This window comes from Gorilla gorilla, chromosome 5 (assembly GCF_029281585.2).
Source record: "Gorilla gorilla gorilla isolate KB3781 chromosome 5, NHGRI_mGorGor1-v2.1_pri, whole genome shotgun sequence".
In the NCBI taxonomy this organism is placed as follows: Eukaryota; Metazoa; Chordata; class Mammalia; order Primates; family Hominidae; genus Gorilla; species Gorilla gorilla.
The window spans coordinates 183101646-183127115 of record NC_073229.2 but is presented as its reverse complement, the minus strand read 5'-3'; the positions used below and the strand labels follow the sequence as shown (position 1 = coordinate 183127115).

The 25470-nt window shown below is 46.9% G+C and overlaps 1 protein-coding gene across 1 annotated transcript in view; it reads right to left on the bottom strand.

Moving 5' to 3' along the window:
* The window catches only part of LOC101136510 (putative uncharacterized protein LINC02901), a 37311-nt gene extending 13051 nt beyond the window's left edge, over positions 1 to 24260 (bottom strand). The window contains exons 1-2 of the mRNA XM_055391022.2: positions 24109 to 24260; positions 1954 to 2099 (exon numbers count right to left, since the gene is read on the bottom strand). Of these exons, the coding sequence (XP_055246997.1) occupies positions 1954 to 2084 (131 nt within the window). The 5' untranslated portion in view covers positions 2085 to 2099; positions 24109 to 24260. The remainder of the gene's footprint in view (positions 1 to 1953; positions 2100 to 24108) is intronic.
* Between the last annotated feature and the right edge of the window lie 1210 nt (positions 24261 to 25470).

Below are 25470 nucleotides of genomic sequence, written 5' to 3'. Positions count from 1 at the left end.
CTCTTCTCTTTCCACACTAGTTTCCAAGAAAGGCTCTGTAGACTCTTTTTTTTTTTCAGTCAGAGTCTGGCTCTGCTGCCTAGGCTAGAGTGCAGTGACGTGATCTCAGCTCATTGCGGCCTCTGCCTCCCGGGTTCATGCAATTCTCTGCCTCAGCTTCCCGAGTAGCTGGGATTACAGGCGCCCGCCACCGCGCCCAGCTAATTTTTGTATTTTTAGTAGCGACGGGGTTTCACCATGTTGGCCAGGTTGGTCTTGAACTCCTGACCTCGTGATCCAGCTGCCTTGGCCTCCCAAAGTGGTTTTTTTTTCTGAGATGGAGTCTTGCTGTGTCACCCAGGCTGGAGTGCAGTGGCTCAATCTCGCCTCACTGCAACCGCCACCTCCCAGGTTCAAGCGATTCTCCTGCCTCAGCCTCCTGAGTAGCTGGGATTACAGGCGCCTGCCACCACGCCTGGCTAATTTGTATAGGCTAGTCACTGCTTCTCTTTCCCTATTCCTGCTTCAGATGGCACATGACTGTCGCCACCATTTAAAAATCATATCAACATTGATTGGACTCCATTCTATACTCAGCTTGGTGCCCAAGGTTGCTGTGACCAAGTGCTACCAAAGAGAAAATTCGAAGTGGCCTGGGATGACCCCAGGAGGCTTCTCTGGGAGAAGTGGGCTTACCAAGCTCTGGACAGAAGCAAGTAGTTGGGACAGGCAGGGAGATGGCTTGCATAAGGGCTCAGAGGCAGGACTATGTTGAAACCATATGGCTTGGGCAGAGAATCTGAGATGAGACCTCCTCCCCAGAAGCTCAGGATGTATTTATTAGAAGGACAGATAGGATGGTAAGACATGGAAGAGTGAGCTGATTAATTTGGATGTTGAGTTGAGGAAATGGTCTGAGCAGCCCAGAGATATGCTGAAAATGTACATTAGAAAAATCTATCTGTCCGTACAGGATGGGTAAGGAAGGGTGTGGCGGTGATGAGAAAGCTAGGCCGAAGCCCACTACCCAACAGAGAAAGAACTTAGGGAGGCAGCCGTAGGAACAGACACAGGGAAATAAAAATCACCAGATTTTAGGACCGGGCGCAGTGGCTCACGCCTGTAATCCCAGCACTTTGGGAGGCTGAGGCAGGCAGATCACCTGAGGTCAGGAGATCGAGACCATCCTGGGCAACATGACGAAACCCCATCTCTACTAAAACTACAAAAAGGAGCCAGGCATGGTGGTGGGCGCCTGTAATCACAGCTCCTCGGGAGGCTGAGGCAGGAGAATCACTTGAACTTGGGAGGTGGAAGTTGCAGTGAGCTGGGATCACGCCACTGCACTCTAATCTGGGCAACAGCAAGACTCCGTCAAAAAGAAAAAAAAAAAACTCACTGGATTTTAGAGCCTAATTGCGTGTGAAGGTCCAAATGAGGAAAGGATCACAGATGGTGCTGATGTCTCAACCTGAGATTTGATTCACTTCCCTGCCCTTTCCTGTCCATTCACTCACTGAACACTGAGCGCTTACCATGCAGCAGGCCCCGTGAAAGAGCCAGAGAGAAATAAGATGGGTGAGAGACAGCACCTGCCCACAAGAAGCCCATTGCTTAGTGCGAGATAAGGTGAAATCAACAGATGGCTATAAAAGGGGAGAATAATGCTAGCCCTAGGCCCAGGGGCTGCAGAGCGTGGAAGAGGGCTCTAATCTGTTCTGACAAGCATTGCCATCTATGTTACCACCCCTTCCCCACACCGGCTCCCTCTGCCAAGGCTTTAAAGAGAGGCAAATGACTCTAGAAAATCCCCACAGGGCTGGGGCAGAACTTCCAGGCCCTGGGAGGAGAGCCCTGTAGATGAGGAGGAGCTCCAAGAAGCTTGTCTCCCTCTCATGAGCATGAGGTGTGGGGATGGACCCCAGCAGTACCAGGATGCCACATATTCCATCAGGTCTCTTTTTAACTTCTTACCTATCTCTCCTCCCACTACTCTGCAGGTAGTGCTGAAATCCTGGATGTTGGAGCTGGAAACGGTAATTCAGTACACACTCCCTTATTTTGCAGAGGAAGAAACTCCCCGGGCAGTGTTCCTCGTTCTTCATACCTCTCCACCTGTTCTGCCAACAAAATTGTGCAGGGTCATTAGAAAGCTAAGTGACAAATACACAATAATGTGTCAATGAAGTCACGGAATGGTGTTACAAGCTGGTAATGACTTAATGTGTTTTTCCTATTAGGGTCGTTTATAGTTCATTACCAAAAGTTTTTTGTTTTGTTTTTGAGATGGGGGTCTTGCTCTTTCACTCAAGCTGGAATGCAGTGACATGATCACAGCTCACTGCAGCCTTGACCTCCTGGGCTCAAGTGATCCTCCCACATTAGCCTCCTGAGTAGCTAGGACCACAGACACGTGCCACCATGCCTGGCTAATTTTTTTTTTTTTTTTTTTTTGGAGAGACGGGGGTCTCATCATGTTGCCCAAGCTGCTCTCAAGCTCCTGGGCTCAAGCAATTCTCCTGTCTTGGCCTCCCAAAGTGCTACAATTACAGGCATGAGCTACCACACCTGGCCTCAATAACTTTTTTTAAAAATTTATTTTTATGTATTTAGGGGTGAAATTGTAGGTTTCTTCCATGCATATATTGGGTAGTTTTACTAAAAGTTGTTAAAAGCCTTTAACAAAAAACAGATGAAGGAATGTATCTCCCCAGGTGGAGTGTATTAGGTAAGAGAAGGTCTACAACAGTCCACATCAAAGAGCACTGTTTTTTCAGTAGTCTCACCAAAGAAGTATCTGTTTTTAATATGCACACAGGCATTTATAGTTTAGGAGCATCTGCCTACCCCTTGCCTACAAAAGACTGCAGCCTACAAAAGACTACACTGATGCCTTTGGAAATGCAGAGATGGCATTCCTAAGGTATGAGGTCAGCAGGACTTGTTTTCTGAGGATGCCGTAAAGAAACTGTGCAAAACCTCTAGTTGCTCTCAGTGCTTGTTATACATTAATTATAATGCACTAGCATGCTAAAAGACACTCTCACTGGCACCATGACAGTTTACAAATGCCATGGCAACACCCAGAAGTTACTTTATATGGTTTAAAAGGGGAGGAACCAGGCTGGGTGTGGTGGCTCATGCCTGTAATCCCAGCACCTTGGGAGGCCGAGGGGGGCAGATTACTTGAGCCTAGGAGTTCGAGACCAGCCTGGACAATATGGCAAAACCTTGTCTCTACTAAAAATATAAAAATTAATTAGGCATACGCCTGTAGTCCCAGCTACACAGGCGGCTGAGTTGGGAGGATCACTTGAGCCCAGGAGGCAGAGGTTGCAGTGAGCTGAGATCGTGCCACTGCACTCCATCCTGGGTGACAGAGCAAGACCTTGGCACTCTCTCTCCCTTTCTCTCTCTCTCTCTCTCTCTCTCTCACACACACACACACACACACACAGGAATTACATTGATGTTAATAGGAGAAAAAAACCTCTTATCCATTAAGAAAAAAAAAAAATTGCGGGGCACAGTGGCTCATACCTGTAATCCCAGCACTTTGGGAAGCCGAGGCAGGCAGATCACCTGAGGTCGGGAGTTTGAGGCCAGCCTGACCAACATGGAGAAACCTCGTCTCTACTAAAAATACAAAATTAGCTGGGTGTGGTGGCGCATGCCTGTAATCCCAGCTAGTGGGGAGGCTGAGGCAGGAGAATCGCTTGAACCTGGGAGGTGGAGGTTGCGGTGAGCTGGGATAGCGCCATTGCACTCCAGCCTGGGCAACGAGAGTGAAACTCCGTCTCAAAAACAAACACAAACAAACAAAAAAAACAGGAGGCTGGGCACGGTGGCTCACACCTGTAATCCCAGCACTTTGGGAGGCCGAGGCAGGCAGATCATGAGGTCAGGAGATCGAGACCATCCTGGCCAACATGGTGAAACCCTGTCTCTACTAAAAATACAAAAAAAAAAAAATTAGCCTGGCATGGTGGCAGGCGCCTGTAGTCCCAGCTATTCGGGAGGCTGAGGAAGGAGAATGGTGTGAACCCGGGAGGCGGAGCTTGCAGTGAGCCGAGATTGCTGCCACTGCACTCCGGCCTGGGCGACAGAGCGAGACTCCGTCTCAAAAAATAATAATAAGAATTAATTCTTAGACCAGCCACAGAACCCAGAAATGAAGAAGGAAGCAATTTTTCCTCCTGTACAAAAGAAAGGTGTAAAGATTGGACAGGAAGAAGTATATTTATTTGTAAATAACGTGACTACAAACTTAGAAAATATAAAATAAACCACAATTAGAATTAATAAATATATTCAGCAAAGTCATAGGCTACAAGGTCAGTATACAAACATCAATAATATTACCATATGTCAACAAAAAAAATTTTTTTTGAGACATAGTTTTGCTCTTGTCATCCAGGCTAGAGTGCAATGGCACGATCTTAGCTCACTGCAACCTCCGCCTCCCGAGTTCAAGCGATTCTCCTGCCTCAGCCTCCCAAGTAGCTGGGATTACAGGTGCCCACCACCATGCCCGGCTAATTTTTGTATTTTCAGTAGAGAAGGGGTTTCACCATGTTGGCCAGGCTAGTCTCGAACTCCTGACTTCAGATGATCCACCTGCCTCAGCCTCCCAAAGTGCTGGGATTACAGGCATGATCCATAGTGCCTGACCTCAAAAAATTTTTTAAATGAAAAAAATTTTAATACCATGTATAATATCAAACATATGAATATCTAGGAACAAAATATAATACCTAAAAAAAAAAACCTAAGAAAAAAGCGTGCCCAATCCCTATGCTAAACATTGCAAAACATTTCTGAGAGAAATGAAAGCCCTAAATGAATAGAGATATTCAAACACAAAGGAGGAAGAATAAAAAGATCTACGTGGTGATAAGGTTTCTACATTCCACTTGACATGACAAAATACTAATTCTAATTAGACTGGGAAATGTTAAGTATGTACATTGTAATCTCTAGAGCAACCACTAAAACACACATACAAAGAGATATAACTAAAAACTCTAGAGTTCAATTCAGATGGAAAACTAAAAATGTTCAAATAATCTAAACCACGGCAGGAAAGGGATAATAAAGAAATAAAGACTAGAGGAAATAAACAGAAAAGAAATAAAATAAAAATCTGAAAAGGAAATAAAAATCTGAATCCAAACCTATCAATAACTACATTCAACGTAAATGATATAAACCAGGGGTCAGTAAAAGTCCAGGTAGTAAATATTTTTGAACTTGTCAGCCATATGGTCTCTGTTGCAACCACACAACTCTGCTTTTGGAGCAGAAAAGTAGCCACAGAAAATACATAAATGAGCCGGGCATGGTGTCTGTAATCCCAACACTTTGGGAGGCCGAGGCAGGCCGATCACTTGAGGTCAGTAGTCCAAGACCAGCCTGGCCAACATGGTCAAACCCCATCTCTACTAAAAATACAAAAATTAGCCAGGCATGGTGGTGGGCACCTGTAATTCCAGCTACTTAGGAGGCTGAGGCAGGAGAATCACCTGAATCCAGGAGGCGGAGGGTGTAGTGAGCCGAGATTGAGCCACTGCACTCCAGCCTGGGCAACAAAGTGAGACTCCACCTCAAAAAAGAAAATAGATAAATGAGCATGGCTATGTTTTAATAAAACTTTATTTACAAGACAGGCAGCTGGCCAGATTCGACCCACATAGTTTGCTGACCCTGATCTAAACATACCAAGTGAAAGAGATTTTCAGAGTGAAAAAAAAAAGTACCGAACTATATGCTGTCTACAAAACCAAACAATACACACACAATCCACCTTAAATATAATTATACAGGGAGTTTAAAAATAAAAGGATGGAGGCTGGGCGCGGTGGCTCACGCCTGGTATCCCAGCACTTTGGAAGGCCGAGGCGGGTGTATCACGAGGTCAGGAGATCCAGACCATCCTGGCTAACACGGTGAAACCCCGTCTCTACTAAAAATACAAAAACAAAATTAGCCGGATGTGGCAGCGGGCGCCTGTAGTCCCAGCTACTCAGGAGGCTGAGGCAGGAGAATGGCATGAACCTGGGAGGCGGAGGTTGCAGTGAGCTGAGACCGTGCCACTGCACTCCAGCCTTGGCGACAGAGCGAGACTCCGTCTCAAAATAAATAAATAAATAAATAAATAAAATATGATGGAAACAGACATGTCATACAAACACCAACCAAGAGAAAGTGGAGTAGCTATGTTAATATCAGACAAAGGAGACTTCAGAGCAAAAGAAATGACCAGTGATAAAGAGAGATGTTATTGTTGAAAGATATTCTCCAAAAGTGCTCACATTTCTAAATGTTTTATGAGCAGAGGCAATGACTGCCTTGGATCTAGAGTATCTTTTCAAGGATATCTATATAGTCAACAGCACTGGAAATAGAAATAGGCCTCTCTCTGGAGCGAAGGGCAGGTTTGTTTTCCATCCAGCATAATAAAGACAACTTCTCCCTTTGGGGCAAAAATCAGGAAGGCTCAGCTCCCTTTTTTTTTGAGACGGGGTCTTGCTCTGTCACTAGGCTGGAGTACAGTAGTGGCATGATCTCGGGTCACTGCAACCTCCGCCTCCCAGGTTCAAGCTATTCTCCCGCCTCAGCCTCCTGAGTAGCTAGGACTACAGGCATGCGCCACCACACCTGGCTAATTTTTTGTATTTTTTTAGTAGAGAGGGGGTTTCACCCTGTTGGCCAGAATGATCTTGAACTCCTGACCTCGTAATCCACCCACCTTGGACTCCCAAAGTGCTGGGATTACAGGCATGAGCCACTGCGCCCGGCCCATCTCCCATTCTTAAAGATGTGGATTCCTAACCCCAGAGATCCTCTCCCAAGGTCCCACAGTGCAACCTCTGACATGTGCAGGTGCCATCTAGTTCCTTTCACATCATCCTTTTGAAAATGAAGCTCAAGGAGCTGATGCAGATGTGATTACCATGGCCGCTGCTCTTGTAGGTGATAAGGTCCTGTGTCATTGTTCCCGCAATCTATGTCTTTTGTTAGCATCTATGAAACTGGCAGACTGACTTATTAGCTTACAAGCAGGGTAAAATGCCACACCCTTCACTGTTCATGCAAAAGATAAAAGGGTCACCAAGATGACAAAGCCATCCTAAATGTGTGTGCACTTAACAGAGCTTCAAAACATCTGAAGAAGGCCGGGAACAGTGGCTCACAACTGTAATCCAGCAATTTAGGAGGCCAAGGCAGGAGGATTGCTTGAGCCTAGGAGTTCGAGACCAACCTGGGCAGCATAGTGAGACTCTGTCTCTACAAATAATTTTAAAAATTAGCCAGGCATGGTGGCACACACCTGTGGTCCCAGCTACTCAGGAAGCTGAGGTAAGAGGATGGCTTGAGCCCCAGAGGTCAGGGCTACAGTGAGTCGTGATCACACCACTGCACTCCAGCCTGAGTGACAGAGCAAAAACTTAAAAAATCTGAAGACAAACTGATAAAACTGAAATGAGAAATGGATAAATCCACAATTATAAGTGGAGAGCTCAACACTCCTCTCAGTAATCAATAGAACAAACAGAAAATCAGCAAAGATACAGAACTAAAAATATCATAACCAATTAATCTGATTGATATTTGTAGAATATTTCACCTAATACATGCTTCCTAAATTTGGTATTTACCAAAAGAGACCATAGCCACCATGCCCAGCTAATTTTTGTATTTTTAGTAGAGATGGAATTTCACCATGTTGGCCAGGATGGTCTCGATCTTCTGACCTTGTGATCCACTCGCCTCGGCCTCCCAAAGTGCTAGGATTACAGTTGTGAGCCACCGCACCCGGCCAATTTTTTTTTTTTTTTCTTTTTTGAGACAGAGTTTCACTCTGTCACCCAGTCTAGTGTGCAGTGGCACGATCTCAGCTCACTAAAACCTCCGCCTCCCAGGTTCAAGCAATTCTCCTGCCTCAGCCTCCTGACTGGCTGGGACCACAGGTGCGTGCCACTACACCCAGCTATTTTTTGCATTTTTAGTAGAGACAGGGTTTTGCCATGTTGACCAGGCTGGTCTCGAACTCCAGACCTCAGGTGATCTGACCGCCTCGGCCTCCCAAACTGCTGGGATTATAGGCATGAGCCACTGCACCCACCTGTCAGGCCTCTGAGCCCAAGCTAAGCCATCATATCCCCTGCCACCTGCACATATACATCCAGATGGCCTGAAGCAACTGAAGATCCACAAAAGAGGGGAAAATAGCCTTAACTGATGACATTCCAAAATTGTGATTTGTTTCTGCCCCACCCTAACTGATCAATGTACTTTGTAATCTCCTCCACCCTTAAGAAGGTTCTTTATAATCTCCCCCACCCTTAAGAAGGTTCTTTGTAATTCTCCCCACCCTTGAGAATGTTCTTTGTGAGATCTACCCCCTGCCCGAAAAACATTGCTCCTAACTCCACCGCCTATCCCAAAACCTATAAGAACTAATGATAATCCCCCCACCCTTTGCAGACTCTCTTTTCAGACTCAGCCCGCCTGCACCCAGGTGAAATAAACAGCCTTGTTGCTCACACAAAGCCTGTTTGGTGGCCTCTTCACACGAATGCGTGAGACATTTGGTGCCAAAGACCTGGGTCAGAGGGACTCCTTCAGGAGACCAGTCCCTTGTCCTCACCTTCACTCCGTGAAGAGATCCACCTATGACCTCAGGTCCTCAGACCAACCAGCCCAAGGAACATCTCACCAATTTCAAATCGGGTAAGCGGTCTTTTCACTCTCTTCTCCAGCCTCTCTCACTACCCTTCAATCCCCCTGTCCTTCCAATTCCAGTTCTTTTTCTCCTCTAGTAGAGACAAAGGAGACACATTTTATCGGTGGACCGAAAACTCTGGTGCCAGTCATGGACTCGGGAAGACAGCCTTCCCTTGGTGTTTAATCATTGTGGGGATGCCTGCCTGATTATTCACCCACATTCCATTGGTGTCTGATCACCGCAGGGATGCCTGCCTTGGTCATTCACCCACATTCCCTTGGTGGCAAGTCAACTGCAGGGATGCCTGCTTTGGCTGCTCACCCACATTGCAGCCCAGGGCTGCTCCCCACCCCGCTTCTCCGTGTCTCTACCCTTCCCACCCTTCTCTCTTTTTTTTTTTTTGAGATGCAGTCTCACTCTGTGGCCCAGGCTGGAGTGCAGTGGCTCCATCTCAGCTCACTGCAAGCTCCGCCTCCTGGGTTCACGCCATTCTCCTGCCTCAGCCTCCCAAGTAGCTGGGTCTACAGGCGCCCGCCAACATGCCTGACTAATTTTTATTTTGTATTTTTAGTAGAGACGGGGTTTCACTGTGTTAGCCAGGATGGTCTCAATCTCCTGACCTCATGATCCGCCCGCCTCAGCCTCCCAAAGTGCTGGGATTACAGGTGTGAGCCACCGCGCCCGGCCTCTACACTTCTCTTTAAACTTGCTTTCTTCCCTATGGGCAACCTTCCACCCTCCATTCCTCCTTCTTCTCCCTTAGCCTGTGTTTTCAAGAACTTAAAACCTCTTCAACTCTCACCTGACCTAAAATCTAAGCGTCCTATTTTCTTCTGCAACACCGCTTGGCCCCAATACAAACTCGACAATGGTTCTAAATGGCCAGAAAATGGCACTTTTGATTTCTCCATCCGAGACCTAATTTTTGTCGAAAAATGGGCAAATGATCTGAGGTGCCTTACATCCAGGCATTTCTCACACTTCGTTCCCTCTCTAGTGTCTGTTTCCAATGCGACTCGTCCCAAATCCTCCTTCTTTCCCTCCCGCCTAACCCTTAAGTCTCAACCCCAAGCATCACTGAGTCTTGTGAATCTTTCTTTTCTACTGAGCCATCTGACCCCTCACCTCCTCCCCAGACTGCTCTTCCTCAGGTCGCTCCCCGCCAGGCTGAATCAGCCTCCAACTCTTCTTCAGCCTCTGCTCCCCGACCCTATAACCCTTCTATTACCTCCCCTCCCCACACCCAGTCTAGTTTGCAGTTTCGTTCTGTGACCAGCTCTCCCCCACCTGCCCAACAATTTCCTCTCAGAGACGTGGCTGGAGCTGAAGGCATAGTCAGGGTACATATGCCTTTTTCTCTATCAGACCTTTCCCAAATCAGCCAGCGTTTAGGCTCTTTCTCATCAGACCCCACTAAATATACACAGGAATTCCGATATCTAACTCTGTCCTACAAGTTAACCTGGAGTGACTTAAGTGTCATCCTAATTTCTACCCTCTCCCCAGATGAACGGGAAAGTTTTTCTCTAGCCCAGTCTCATGCTGATAACCGCTGGCTTCATGAGCCAGACCTCCAGGAAGGCATTAGAGCAGTTCCCCAAGAGGATCCCCAGTGGAACTATCAGGCAGATTCCCCAGGTACAGCTAGGCAAGATTACATGGTTTCCTGCCTAGTTGAAGGGCTTAAAAAGGCAGCTTACAAAGCTGTTAATCATGACAAACTTAAAGAAACTACCCGAGGTAAAGACAAAAACCCAGCCCAGTTCATGGCCCACTTAGCAGCAACCCTTAGACGCTTTACCGCCCTAGACCCAGAGGGGCCAGAAGGCTGCCTTATTCTTAATATGCATTTTATCACCCAGTCAGCTCCTGACATGAGAAAAAAGCTTCAAAAATTGGAACCCGGCCCTCAAATCCCACAACAGGAATTAATCAACCTCACCTTCAAGGTGTACAGTAATAGAGAGGAGGTGGCCAGACAGCAACACATTTCTGAGTTACAGCTACTTGCCCCCTCTGTAAGACAACCCACAACCACATCTCCAGCATACAAGAACTTCAGGACATCCAAGCCACAGCTCCCAGGGGTTCTTCAAAACATCCTCGTGGACCTTGCTTCAAATGCCAAAAGCCTGGCCACTGGGCCTCAGAATGCCCACAGCCTGGGATTCCTCCTAAGCCGTGCCCTGTCTGTGCGGGCCCCCACTGGAGGTCGGACTGTCCGACTCACATCACTGCCACTCCTAAAGCCCCTGGAGCGCAAACCCAGTGTTCCTTGGCCGACTCCTTCCCAGATCTCCTCGGCTTAGCAGCTGAAGACTGACACTGCCCAATCGCCTCGGAAGCCCCCTGGACCATCCCAGACGCCAAGCTTCGGGTAACACTTACAGAAGGGAGTACGTCCGTCCCCTGTTTAATCAATATGGGGGCTACCCACTCCACATTATCTTCTTTTCAAGGGCCTGTTTCCCTTGCCCCCATAACTGTTGTGGGTATTGACGGCAAAGCTTCAAAACCTCTTAAAATTCCCCCACTCTGGTGCCAACTTGGACAACATTCTTTTATGCACTCTTTTTTCAGTTATCCCCACCTGCCCAGTTCCCTTATTAGGCCAAGACATTTTAACCAAATTATCTGCTTCCCTGATTATTCCTGGACTACAGCCACATCTCATTGCCACCCTTCTTCCCAACCCAAAGCCTCCTTCATGTCTTCCTCTCGTATCCCCCAACCTTAACCCACAAGTATGGGAGACCTCCACTCCCTCCCTGGCAACTGATCACACGCCCATTACTATCCCATTAAAACCTAATCACCCTCACCCCACTCAATGCCAGTATCCCATCCCACAGCAGGCTTTAAGGGGATTAAACCTGTTATCACTCGCCTGCTACAGCATGGGCTTCTACAACCTATAAGCTCTCTTTACAATTCTCCCATTTTACCTGTTCAAAAACCAGACAAGTCTTACAGGTTAGTTCAGGATCTGAGCCTTATCAATGAAATTGTCTTGCCTATCCATCCCATGGTGCCAAACCCATATACTCTCCTATCCTCAGTACCTCCCTCCACAACCCCTTCTGTTCTAGATAAACCTGGCTGACCCCCTAAATCCTAAATCCTTTCCCCACTCCCCTTTCCATTCCTTAAAAAACAGCCCTAAAAGCTGCTCCCGCACTAGCTCTCCCTAACTCATCCCAACCCTTTCATTACACACAGCCAAAGTACAGGGCTGTGTGGCCAGAATTCTTACACAAGAGCCAGGACCCACCCTGTAGCCTTTTTGTCCAAACAACTTGATCTTATTGTTTTAGGCTGGCGATCATGTCTCCGTGCAGCAGCCGCCACCACCCTAATACTTTTAGAGGCCCTCAAAATCACAAACTATGCTCAACTCACTCTCTACAGTTCTCATAACTTCCAAAATCTATTTTCTTCCTTACACCTGACACGTATACTTTCTGCTCCCTGGCTCCTTCAGCTGTACTCAGTCTTTGTTGAGTCTCCCACAGTTACCATTGTTCCTAGCCCAGACTTCAATCCGGCCTCCCATGTTATTCCTGATACCACACCTGACCCCCATGACTGTATCTCTCTGATCCACCTGACATTCACCCCATTTCCCCATATTTCCTTCTTTCCTGTTCCTCACCCTGATCACATTTGGTTTATTAATGGCAGTTCCACCAGGCCTAATTGCCACTCACCAGCAAAGGCAGGCTATGCTATAGTATCTTCCACATCTATCATTGAGGCTACCGCTCTGCCCCTCCACTCTCTCAGCAAGCCGAACTCATTGCCTTAACTTGAGCCCTCACTCTTGCAAAGGAATTACGTGACAATATTTATACTGACTCTAAATATGCCTTCCATATCCTGCACCACCATGCTGTTATATGGGCTGAAAGAGGTTTCTTTACTACGCAAGGGTCCTCCATCATTAATGCCTCTTTAATAAAAACTCTTCTCAAGGCCGCTTTACTTCCAAAGGAAACTGGAGTAATACACTGCAAGGGCCATCAGAAGGCATCAGATCCCACTGCTCAGGGCAATGCTTATGCTGATAAGGCAGCTAAAGAAGCAGCTAGCATTCCAATTTCTGTCCCTCATGGCCAGTTTTTCTCCTTCTCATTGGTCACTCCTATTTACTCTCCTACTGAAGTTTCCACCTATCAATCTCTTCCCACACAAGGCAAATGGTTCTTCAACCAAGAAAAATATCTCCTTCCAGCCTCACAGGCCCATTCTATTCTGCCGTCATTTCATAACCTCTTCCATGTAGGTTACAAGCCACTAGCCTGCCTCTTAGAACCTCTCATTTCCTTTCCATCGTGGAAATCTATCCTCAAGGAAATCACTTCTCAGTGTTCCATCTGCTACTCAACTACCCCTCAGGGATTGTTCAGACCCCTCCCTTCCCTACACATCAAGCTCGAGGATTTGCCCCTGCCCAGGACTGGCAAATTGACTTTACTCACATGCCCCAAGTCAGGAAACTAAAATACCTCTTGGCCTGGGTAGACACTTTCACTGGATGGGTAGAGGCCTTTCCCACAGGATCTGAGAAGGCCACCGCGGTCATTTCTTCCCTTTTGTCAGACATAATTCCTCGGTTTGGCCTTCCCACCTCTATACAGTCCGATAACAGACTGGCCTTTATTAGTCAAATCACCCAAGCAGTTTCTCAGGCTCTTGGTATTCAGTGGAAACTTCATACCCCTTACCATCCCCAATCTTCAGGAAAGGTAGAACAGACTCATGGTCTTTTAAAGACATGCCTCACTAAGCTCAGCCTCCAGCTTAAAAAGGACTGGACAGTACTTTTATCTCTTGCCCTTCTCAGAATTAGAGCCTGTCCTCAAGATGCTACAGGGTACAGTCCATTTGAACTTTTATATGGACGCACTTTCTTACTCGGCCCCAACCTCGTCCCAGACACCAGCCCTCTAGGTGACTATCTTCCAGTCCTCCAGCAGGCTAGACAGGAAATTCACCAGACTGCTAATCTTCTCTTGCCTACTCCAGATTCCCAGCCATACGAAGACACCCTAGCTGGATGATCAGTTCTTGTTAAGAATCTGACCCCTCAAACTCTACGACCTCGATGGACTGGACCCTACTTAGTCATCTATAGTACCCCAACCACCACCCGCCTGCAGGACCCTCCCCATTGGGTTCACCATTCCAGAATAAAGCTGCGTCCGTCAGTCAGACAGCCTGATATGTCCTCTTCCTCCTGGAAGTCGCAGGTACTCTCCCCTACTTCCCTTAAATTCACTCACATTTCTGAAGAACAATAATAACCCTTATGAGCCTAATACATCCCTTCATTCTATTAGGCCTATCCATCCTTACCCTACTCTTTGCAACAGGGCTTTATGCAGTCACCCCCACTATTTGGACTGTGCCCCAAAAACTTGTCATCCCTACTATATTCGCAACTACTCATAAATGACCTGCTCTTGTTTACACTGTTTCTCCAAGCCATCACAGCTGTTATCTCCTGGTGCTATCCCCAAACCACCACTCTTGACTCCCTCTTGGAGCAGGTAGATGATCTTTGGTGGCAGGGCACACTCCAATACTTCCACCCTGATGAAGTTCTATTCTTTGCTTTTATATTCCCTCTTATTCTCATTCCCATTCTTATGCCACTCTCTACCCCTCCCTAGTTACCTCCAGCATCTCCAGCACACTATCAATCTCACCCACTCTCTCCTCACTGCCTTCAATCCTTCTCTAGCAAAGAATTGTTGGCTATGCGTTTCCCTTTCTTCCTGCTTTTTTTTTTTTTTTTTGAAGCGGAGTCTCGCTCTGTCGACCAGGCTGGAGTGCAGTGGCAGCAATCTTGGCTCACTGCAAGCTCCGCCTCCCAGGTTCATGCCATTCTCCTGCCTCAGCCTCCCAAGTAGCTGGGACTACAGGTGCCTGCCACCATGCCCGGCCAATTTTTTGTATTTTTAGTAGAGATGGGGTTTCACCGTGTTAGCCAGGATGGTCTCGATCTCCTGACCTCATGATCCGCCCGCCTCAGCCTCCCAAAGTGCTGGGATTCCAGGCGTCAGCCACCGCGCCTGGCCTCTTCCTGCTTTTACACAGCCATCCCCGCTCTACAGGCCAACTTGGCTACCTGTTCCATCTCCCTGCACCTCAGAACCTCGTTTAATAGCCCTCATCTATACCTGCCTGAGGAAATTCTTTACTTTCTAGACAGATTTGGTGAGAACTCCCCAGACATTTCACACCAACAAGCTGCCACACTTCTCCGCATCTACTTACGGCACCTTTCTCCTTATGTCAATTCCACCCCCTCCATATTTGGACCCCTGACCACACAAACAACCATCCCTGTTGCCACTCCTTTATGCTTCTCCCGACAACAGCCTGCTGGAATCCCTTTAGGCAACCTTCCTCTGTCCAAATGTTCCTTTACTCTTTATCTCCAGAACCCAGCCACACACATAACCAAACAGATGGGAGCATTCCAACTTCACATTACTGATAAGCCCATTACTGACAAACTAAAAAACATTGGCAGTCACTATTGTTTAGGAAGACACATACCCTGCATCTCACTCCATCCTGGGCTACCCTCCTCCTGCTCGTCTGAATCTCCTCCTAGCCCCTCCTCTTGCTTGCTTATACCCAGCCCCATGAATAGCAGTGAAAGGTTACTTGTAGACACTATGCGCTTTCTCATACACCATGAAAATTGAACCCTTCCCTTTACGCAGTCGCACCATCAATCCCCATTACAACCTCTAACGGCTGCTGCCCTTGCTGGATCTCTAGGATTTGGGGTGCAGGATTCCTCTTTCAGTACACCCTCTCACCTTTTCACTTTACATTTCCAGTTCTGCCTGACACAAGGTCTCTTCTTCTTATGTGGCTCTTCCACCTACATGTGCCTACCTCCCAACTGGACAGGCACATGTACTCTAGTCTTCCTTACCCCCAAAATCCAGTTTGCAGATGGGAACAAACTACTGCCTGTCCCCCTCATGACATCAACACGACAAGAAAGAGTCATCCCACTAATCCCTTTGCTTGTGGGTCTAGGACTTTCTGCCTCCACTATTGCACTTGGAACTGGAATAGCAGGCATCTCAACCACTGCCACAACATTCCACAGCCTCTCTAATGACTTCTCTGCTAGCATTACAGATATATCACAAACTTCATCTGTTCTCCAAGCACAGGTTGACTCTTTAGCTGCAGTTGTCCTCAGAACCACCAAGGCCTCTATTTACCCACTGCTGAAAAAGGAGGACTCTGTATATTTTCAAATGAAGAGTGTTGTTTTTACCTAAATCAGTCTGGCCTGGTATATGACAACATAAAAAAAAACTCAAGGATACAGCCCAAAAACTCACCAACCAAGCAAATAATTTCACTGAACCCTCTTGGACACTCTGTAATTGGATGAACTGGGTACTCCCAATTCTTAGTCCTTTAATACCTGTTTTTCTCCTTCTCTTATTTGGACCTTGTGTCTTTCGTTTAGTTTCTCATTTCATACAAAACCGCATGCAGGCCATCACCAATAATTCTATACGACAAATGTTCCTTTTAACAACCCCACAATATCACCCCTTACCCCAAAATCTTTCTTCAGTTGAATCTCTCCCACTCTAGGTTCCCACGCCGCCCCTAATCCCACTCGAAGCAGCCCTGAGAAACATCGCCCATTATCTCTCCATGCCACCCCAAAAATTTTCACCGCCTCAACACTTCACTATTTTGTTTTGCTTTTCTTATTAATAAAAGAAGACAGGAATGTCAGGCCCCTGAGCCCAAGCTAAGCCATCATATCCCTTGTGACCTGCATATATACATCCAGATGGCCTGAAGCAGCTGAAGATCCACAAAAGAAGTGAAAATAGCCTTAACTGATGACATTCCACTATTGTGATTTGTTTCTGCCCCACCCTAACTGATCAATGTACTTTGTAATCTCCCCCACCCTTAAGAAGGTTCTTTGTAATTCTCCCCACCCTTGAGAATGTACTTTGTGAAATCCACCCCCTGCCTGCAAAACATTGCTCCTAACTCCACCGCCTATCCCAAAACCTATAAGAACCAATGATAATCCCACCACCCTTTGCTAACTCTCTTTTTGGACTCAGCCCACCTGCACCCAGGTGAAATAAACAGCCTTGTTGCTCACACAAAGCCTGTTTGGTGGTCTCTTCACACGCACACAGACGTGTGAGACGCGATCCTCCCTTGATACATTGAAAAGATGCATTGAAATTAAACAAAATACGATTTTGTATTTTGAAAATACAAACTGAAATCATACAAAATATGTTTGTATGACTGAACTGAAATCACACAAAATACTGAATTGAAGTCATAGAGAATATGAACTGAAATCATACAAAATATGTTCTGGCTGGGCGCGGTGGCTCACGCCTGTAATCCCAGCACTTTGGGAGGCTGAGGCGGGCAGATCACAAGGTCAGGAGATCGAGACCATCCTGGCTAACATGGTGAAACCCCGTCTCTACTAAAAATACAAAAAATTAGCTGGGCGTGGTGGCAGGTGCCTGTAGTCCCAGCTACTCGGGAGGCTGAGGCAGAAGAATGGCATGAACCTGGGAGGCAGAGCTTGCAGTGAGCCAAGACTGCGCCACTGCACAGCCTGGGTGACAGAGCGAGACTCCATCTCAAAAAACAAAAAAAAATTCTACAATCACAATGGAGACTGAAACCACCTTTGCAAAATTATGACCGAGACAGTGAAAGAGATCTAATTTAACCAACTCCATCTTGCTTCTAACCTCCAAGTTGTCCTTGTTCATTCCTGGGCATAGGCCAAACCAACTTTTGGAGAAGTTTAGTTTATAGTTTAAAACAAAGACTATAACAGCCCTTTCCCAAAGCAGACCTCCTTCTTGCCTGGGGACTGGACTGCCTTTGTAGGACTAACATTAGCCACAAGATTAGAAATTATGGTTTAGGAGTCATGTGGCTGGAGGCTACAAGATTCTGACCCTCCCTAAACTGCTCCTAAGATCAGTGCTTGAGATATTTGCAGACCCTGCACTTGATGGATCAGCTGACACCACCCAGATGGATTAACTGGCTCATCTGATCTTGTGGTTCCCACCAAGGAACTGACTCAGAGCAAGAAGACAGCTTTGACTCCCTGTGATTTTAACCAATCAGCACCCCCGGCTCACTGGCTTCGCCCATCCACCAAGCTGTCCTTAGAAACTCTGCTCCCAGAATGCTAGGGGAGACTGATTTGAGTAACAATAAAACTCTGGTCTCCCGCACAGTCGGCTCTGCATGAATTACTCATTCTCTATTGCAATTCCCCTGTCTTGATCAATCGGCTCTGTCTAGGCAGCAGGCAATGTGAACCCCTTGGGCGGTTACAAAATCAAAATCATAAGAGAAAGATAACTAGCTAATATTTAAACGTAAACAACAGAACTTCTGGTTAAGCTGTCCTGAGGGCCTAGTCTTAGAGGGGCCCCACACTTCCATGGGCTTTATTTCCAGGAGCCTCACCAGGGTTTCAGGCGGCGGGAAAAGGAAAAGTAACCATTTAAAAATACATCCAGGGGGAAAGTAAACATTTTGAAAAACACTCAGTTCTCTATAACAAAGGCCTGCCTTCTAAGGGAAACTATTTTACCTGAGTCTTATCTCATTTGGAGGAATGGCAATTAACCAACTCCAGCCCCTCTAGCCTTCCTGTATCAGGTAAAGGAAGAGAAAAAAAAGGCTAAGAACAGCTTCTGAAGGTCACAGTCCACCTTCAGAGGTTTCAGAGCCATTAAAAAGCTGAGATTTAATCAGATGGTTAGAGAGCACCTCCTCTCCCTCAAATTATCACATCAACAGGGTTCCTGTGTAACAACAGGAAACAGGATTGCAACTGAGAGAGCTGTAAAGCACAGACTCCATTGAAGAAGGAGGTTTTAGGGTAACCCAAAGACAACAAAAAGAAAAAGGAAACTAGGCCGGGCGCGGTGGCTCACGCCTGTAATCCCAGCACTTTGGAAGGCCAAGGCGGGCAGATCACGAGGTCAGGAGTTAGAAACCATCCTGGCTAACATGGTAAAACCCCGTCTCTACTGAAAATACAAAAAATTAGCAGGGCGTGGTGGCGAGCGCCTGTCGTCCCAGCTACTTGGGAGGCTGAGACAGGAGAATGGCGTGAACCCAGGAGGCAGAGCTCGCAGTGAGCCAAGATCGCGCCACTGCACTCTAGCCTGGGCGATAGAGCGAGACTCCGTCTCAAAAAAAAAGAAAAAGGAAAGTAGAGGAAGCATCTGGCACTACAGATACAGCAAACGTTAAACACAGGTCTGCTCCTGGCCAAATTAAATCCTCACATTGAAAGCCTAATCATCTCAGTTCCTATTGCCTGATACATCCTGTCTGACTCTGAACAAAAAATTACAAGGATGCTAACATACAAGAAAAACAGTCTGAAGAACAAACTATGCATTAGACTCTGACTCAGATGTGGCACAAACTTTGGAATTATCAGGTAGGGAATTTAAAATAATGAGGATATAAGGGAAAAGGCAGATGACATGCAAGAATAGAAGGGAAATAATGAGAAAGATGGAAACTAAAAGAATGAATCAAAAGAAAATCCTAGAAATTAAAAACAGTGTGAGAGAAATGAAAAATGCCTTTATGGGATCATCGGTAGGTTGTATGTGCCTGAAGAAAGATTCAGTGGGCTGTGAGATACGTCAACAGAAACTTCCCAAACTGAAACGTGAGAAAAAAAAAAAGAGAATGAAAGTGTTCAAACAGGGCCAGGGGCCATGGCTCACACCTATAATCCCAGCACTTTGGGAGGCTGAGGCGGGCAGATCAACTGAGTTCAGGAGTTCGACAACAGCCTGGCCAACATGGTGAAACCCCATCTCTACTAAAGATACAAAAATTAGCCGGGCGTGGTGGCAGGCACCTGTAATCCCAGCTACTTGGGAGGCTGAGGCAGGAGAATCGCTTGAACCTGGGAGGCGGAGGTTGCAGTGAGCCAGTGAGCCGAGATCGCACCACTACACTCCAGCCTCGGCGACAGAGCGGGACTCTGTCTCAAAAATTAAAAAAAGAAAGAAAGAAAAAGGAAGGAAGGAGGGAGGGAGGGAGGGAGGGAGGAAGGGAGAGAGGGAGCGAGAGAAGGAAGGAAGGAAGGAAATGCTCAAACAGAGTATCACTTACTGTGGGACAATTATAAAAGGTCTAATATGCATTTAATGGGAATAGCAGAAGAAGAAAGAGAAATAAGCAAAAGAAATATTCAAAGTAATAATCACTAGGAATTTTCCAAAATTAATGACAGACATCTAAACACAGCTCCAGGAAGATCAGAGAACACCAAGCAGGATAAACACCAAAAAATCTCTACCTAGGCACATCACATTCAAACTGCAGAAAACCAAAGACTTAAGAGGATATCTAGAAAGAAAGCGGAATAAAAATACCTTGTTTGTGCAGAAGAGAGATAAGAATTATATTAGACTTCTCATCAGAAACAATGTAAGCAAGACGACGTGGAATGAAATATTTTGAAAAGAAAAAAGCAAAAACTCACCAACCTAGAATTCTGTATCCAGTGAAATTATCCTTCAAAAAAAAGGGGAAATAAAGACTTTCTCAGATAAACAAAAACTGGGGGAATTTGTTGCCAGGAGACTGCCTTACAAGGTATGCTAAGGTACGTTTTTCGAAAAAAGGGAAACTATATAGGTCAGAAACTCAGATCTACATAAAGAAAGGAAAATTTACATCAAAGGAAGAAAAAAATGGCCAGGCATGGTGGCTCATGCCTGTAATCCCAGCGCTTTGGGAGGCTGAGGCAGGTGGATCACCTGAGGTCAGGTGTTCGAGACCAGCTTGGCCAACATAGTGAAATCCCATCTGTACTAAAAATATAAACATTACCCAGGCCTGATGGCCCATGCCTATAGTCCCGGCTACTCAGGAGGCTAAGGCAGCAGAATCGCTTGAACATGGGAGACGGAGGTTGCAGTGAGCCAAGATCATGCCACTGCACTCCAGCCTGCGTGGCAGAGCAAGACTCTGTTTAAAAAAAAAAAAAGGACCAGGAGCAGTGGCTCATGCCCGTAATCCCAACATTTTGGGAGGCCAGGGCAGGAGGATCACTTGAGGTCAGGAGTTCAAGACCAGCCTGGCCAACATGGTGAAACCCCGTCTCTACTACAAATACAAAAATTAGCCAGGTGTGATGGTAGGTGCCTGTAATCCCAGCTACTTGGGAGGCTGAGGCAGAGGAACTGCTTGAACCTGGGAGGCGGAGGTTGCAGTGAGCCGAGATCACATCATTTGTACTCCAGCCTGGGTGCACAGACAGAGCAAGACTCCATCTTAAAAAAAATAATTAAAAAAAAGGCCAGGCGTGGTGGCTCACATCTGTAATCCCAGCACTTTGGGAGGCCGAGGTGAGCAGATCACCTGAGGTCAGGAGTTCAAAACCAGCCTTGCCAACATGGTGAAACCCCGTCTCTACTAAAAATACAAAAATTAGCCGGATATGGTGGCGCATGCCAATAATCCCAGCTTCTCAGGAGGCTGAGACAGGAGAATTGCTTGAACCCGGGAGGCAGAGGTTGCAGTGAGCTAATATCGTGCCATTGCACTCCAGCCTGGGTGACAGAATTCTGTCTCAAAAAAAAAAAAAAAAAAAAAAACACTAGGAAATACTGCTGCATAACCATCAAAAATTTAAGACTGTTAACACCAATTGTTGGCAAGGATGTGAAGTAACTATAATTTTCTTTTTTTCTTTTCTTTTTTTTTTTTTTGAGATGGAGTTTCACTCTTGTTGCCCAGGCTGGATGGAGTGCAATGGCATGATCTCGGCGTACCGCAACCTCCACTTCCCAGGTTCAAGCGATTCTCCTGCCCCAGCCTCCCGAGTAGCTAGCTGGGATTACAGGCATGCGCCACCATGGCCAGCTAATTTTGTATTTTTAGTAGAGACGCGGTTTCTCCATGTTGGTCAGGCTGGTCTCGAACTTCCGACCTCAGGTGATCTGTCTGCCTTGGACTCCCAAAGTGCTGGGATCACAGGCGTGAGCCACCTCGACCAGCCCTTTTTTTTTTTTTTTTTTTTTTGAGATGTAGTCTCGCTCTGTCACCCAGGCTGGAGTGCATTGGCATGATCTCAGCTCACTGCAACCTCTGCCTCCTGAGCTCAGGAGAGTCTTCTGCCTATGCCTCCCAAGTAGCTGGGACTACAGGCATACACCACCATGCCCAGCTAATTTTTTTTTTTTTTTTTTTTTTTTTTTAGTAGAGATGGAGAATCACCATATTGGCCAGGCTGGTCTTGAACTCCTGACCTCGTGATCCACCCGCCTCGGCCTCCCAAAGTGCTGGGATTACAGGCGTGAGCTGCCGCAGCCGGCCAATTTTCAAAAATTGATTCAATCCTTTTGGGAAACTGCCAGCAGTGTCTACTAAAACTAAATATACACCTATCATCCTATGACACAAAAATTCCTTTTATAGGTATATATCCTACTAAAATCAATTATTCATCATACTACATGAATGTTCAGAGCAGCTTTATGCATAATAGCCAAAAACTGAAAACAACCCAAATACACATCAATGGTAAAAAGGATAAGTTAACTTAAGTATATTCATGCAATAGAATACTATTCAGTAATAAACAAACTTCGAACTACTGATACGTGTGATAACATGGAGGAATCTTACAGACACTACGGTGGGTGAAAAAACACAGACAGAAATGCAAAGGTGTCCAATCTTTTGGCTTCCCTGGGCCACACTGGAAGAATTGCCTTGGGCCACACATAAAATACACTAAAATTAACAATAGCTGATGGGCTAAAAAAAAAAAAAAAAATCACATGGCGGGGCACGGTGGCTGATGCCTGTAATCCCAGCACTTTGGGAGGCCGAGGTGGTCAGATCACCAGAGGTCGGGAGTTTGAGACCGGCCTGCCCAATATGGTGAAACCCCATCTCTACTAAAAATACAAAAATTAGCCAGGTGTGGTGGCACCAGCCTGTAATCTCAGCTACTCGGGAGGTTGAGGCATGAGAATCGCTTGAACCTGGGAAGCGGTGGTTACAGTAAGCCGAGATCACACCACTGCACTCCAGCCTGGGCAACAGAGACTCTGTCTCAAATAAATAAATAAATAAAGTCACAAAAAATCTCGCAATGTTTTAAGAAAGTTTACAAATTTGTGTTGGGCCACATTCAAAACCATGGCCTGTGCGGGTTGGACAAGTTTGGAATAAAGCATAATGCTTGATTGCAATTACATGAAGTTTAAGAGTAGACACAACTCATACTTGGTAATTTAAGTCCAAATGAATAGTGGTTACCTCTGGGGAAGTACTACTGACCGGAAGGAGCAGTTGGAAACCTGGGATGATGGAAATGTTCTAGATCTTGACCTAGGGGCTAATGACATGTGTATACATATGTAAAAGTTCACCCAGCTGTCCTCTTAATTTCTGTGCGATTTATTGTGTGTAATTTATGTCAGGAAAAAATAAGAAAAATGAAGGAATGATGGAGAAAAAAAGAAATGAAGAGAAACGTAACTAAGGAAGAAAGAAGGGAGGAAGGAAGGGAGGGAAAGAGGGAGGGAGGGAGGAAGGGGGGATTAAACCCAAGCACGGAGGGGGAGAGATGCTCCTCAAAAATATGCTATCAGTCATGCAGTGTTATTTATTTATTTGTTTATTGAGACGGAGTCTCGCTCTGTTGCCCAGGCTGGAGTGAGTGGTGCGATCTCGGCTTACTGCAACCTCCACCTCCCAGGTTCAAGAGATCCTCCTGCCTCAGCCTCCCGAGTAGCTGCCATTACAAGCACACACCATGGTGACCGGCTATTATCTGCATCTTAAAGATGGGGAAAGTTTGAGGTTTGCTGATGTGTTCAGCGTCACAGACTGGGTGAGTGACTCAAGCTGAGGCTAAAACCCAGGTGTGTAGGGCACCAAAGCCTTTGTGATTCCACCTCCTACAGCTCAGGTCACTTCCTCGGAGAAAGGTGACTCCTAGAAATGCCTCCCACCTGGAACTGATCTCCTCCTGGGAAGAACGTCTGTCTTATCACCGTCGACCTTAGGCATGGACACCCTTCTGTCCCCCACCCACAACTGTGAGCCTGCTCAGGAGGCACAGCCGCGTTCATTCATTTTAGGCCTCCTCAAGGGCTCCGCGCCTGCTAAGCAGATGTGCGTTCCTGTAGGACAAGGGGTGGCCACTGGACACGCGGGTGCGACGCAGGCGATCACGCCCTCGGACGACGCTGCGGACTGCGCTTCCTTCCGAAGAGGGAACCGTTGAGAAGAGTGAAGCCATGAGTTATGCTTCACTGGAGACCAACCGCGTCCGTGTGACTCACTTAGAAACTCACTGTTACATATGTGGAGCCTGAGCTGACGACCTTCCGGGTACACGTCAGGCAGAAGCAGGTGCGCGGTGGGAATATCCGCCCCGCCCCGCCGGTGGCGCCGGCCCCGCCCCCCTCACCTGCGCGCGCAACCCCACCCCAGCGCGAGGCTCTGCACCGGCCGCGCCCGCCATCCAGCTTTTATATGGCGCTATTTTGGTCGCGCGCCCTGATTGGCCGGGAGCGGGCGACGACACGCTCGCGCGCCTCAGGGAGGGGCCAAGATCTGGGGGAGGGGAGCTTCTGGCGGCCGCGCGGATCCGGGGGCGGCGGGGCGGGACTGCTGCGGTCTCTGGGGGTGCTTTGGGGCTTCTGTGCCTAGTCTGCAATCTGTTAGTGGGGTTATATTTTAATAAAAGAGCTTGTGTGTCCGAAAGGGATTTGCCAAGAACCAAACTCACCCTTCTGGGAGGGAGTTGCCAGATGGGGGAACAGGCGGCGTAAACCTTACCAGACGTGAGCCCAGGCTGCTCAAGTGTCATTCGCGTCTTGAAGCTCTTGCCCGCCTCCCTTTGCAGGCGCGTCTAATGCCAACTCTACCTTGCCCTTTGCTAAACCAGCCCTCTAATGTGTTATCGTGCCTCACGTCAGACAATGGCTGGGCCTGTCCCCTGCCCTTCTCTTAAGCCAGAAGAACAAAACACTCCTTAGAATCGCTGGAGGATCTCATTTCCACCACATTCCCATGTCCGGACCCGAAGAGCCACGTCTGACCCCCACTGGTCTGGCTGTCCACCAATCAGGCAGCATTGCTTCTCTGAGTCTCAAGGTTATTAAATTTCTTCTGGTGGCAGACTGGTTTTGTACTTTGGTGAAAGTGACCAAATAGGTACGAAGTGTGATTCATCAAAAATTCTTACACTTAAAAAGATAAGCCAAAAGGATCATTCGAAGCCACCACTCCATATTGGATGGAAACTTAGCTTGAAAGGGGTTCTCTTAAGGATTTCTATTTACTTCTTAGAATTACAAATATCATCTCTGGTTGGAAAGCCTATAAACGCCTCTGAGATTTCCTGAGTTCACAACTTTGAAGATCATTTGCAGCTGGATGCAGAAAAAACAAACCTAGTAATTGTTGAATGTGGACATCAATAAGAATTAAGTACTTTTGGCCCAAAGGCAGTGGTTCACACCTGTAATCCTAGCACTTTGGGAGGTCGAGGCAGGCGGATAACCTGAGGTCAGGAGTTCCAGACCACCCTGGCCAACATGGTGAAACCCCATCTCTACTAAAAATACAAAAATTGGGTGGGCATGTTGGCGCATGCCTGTAATCCCAGCTACTCAGGGCTGAGGCACCAAATCGCTTGAACCCAGGAGGCA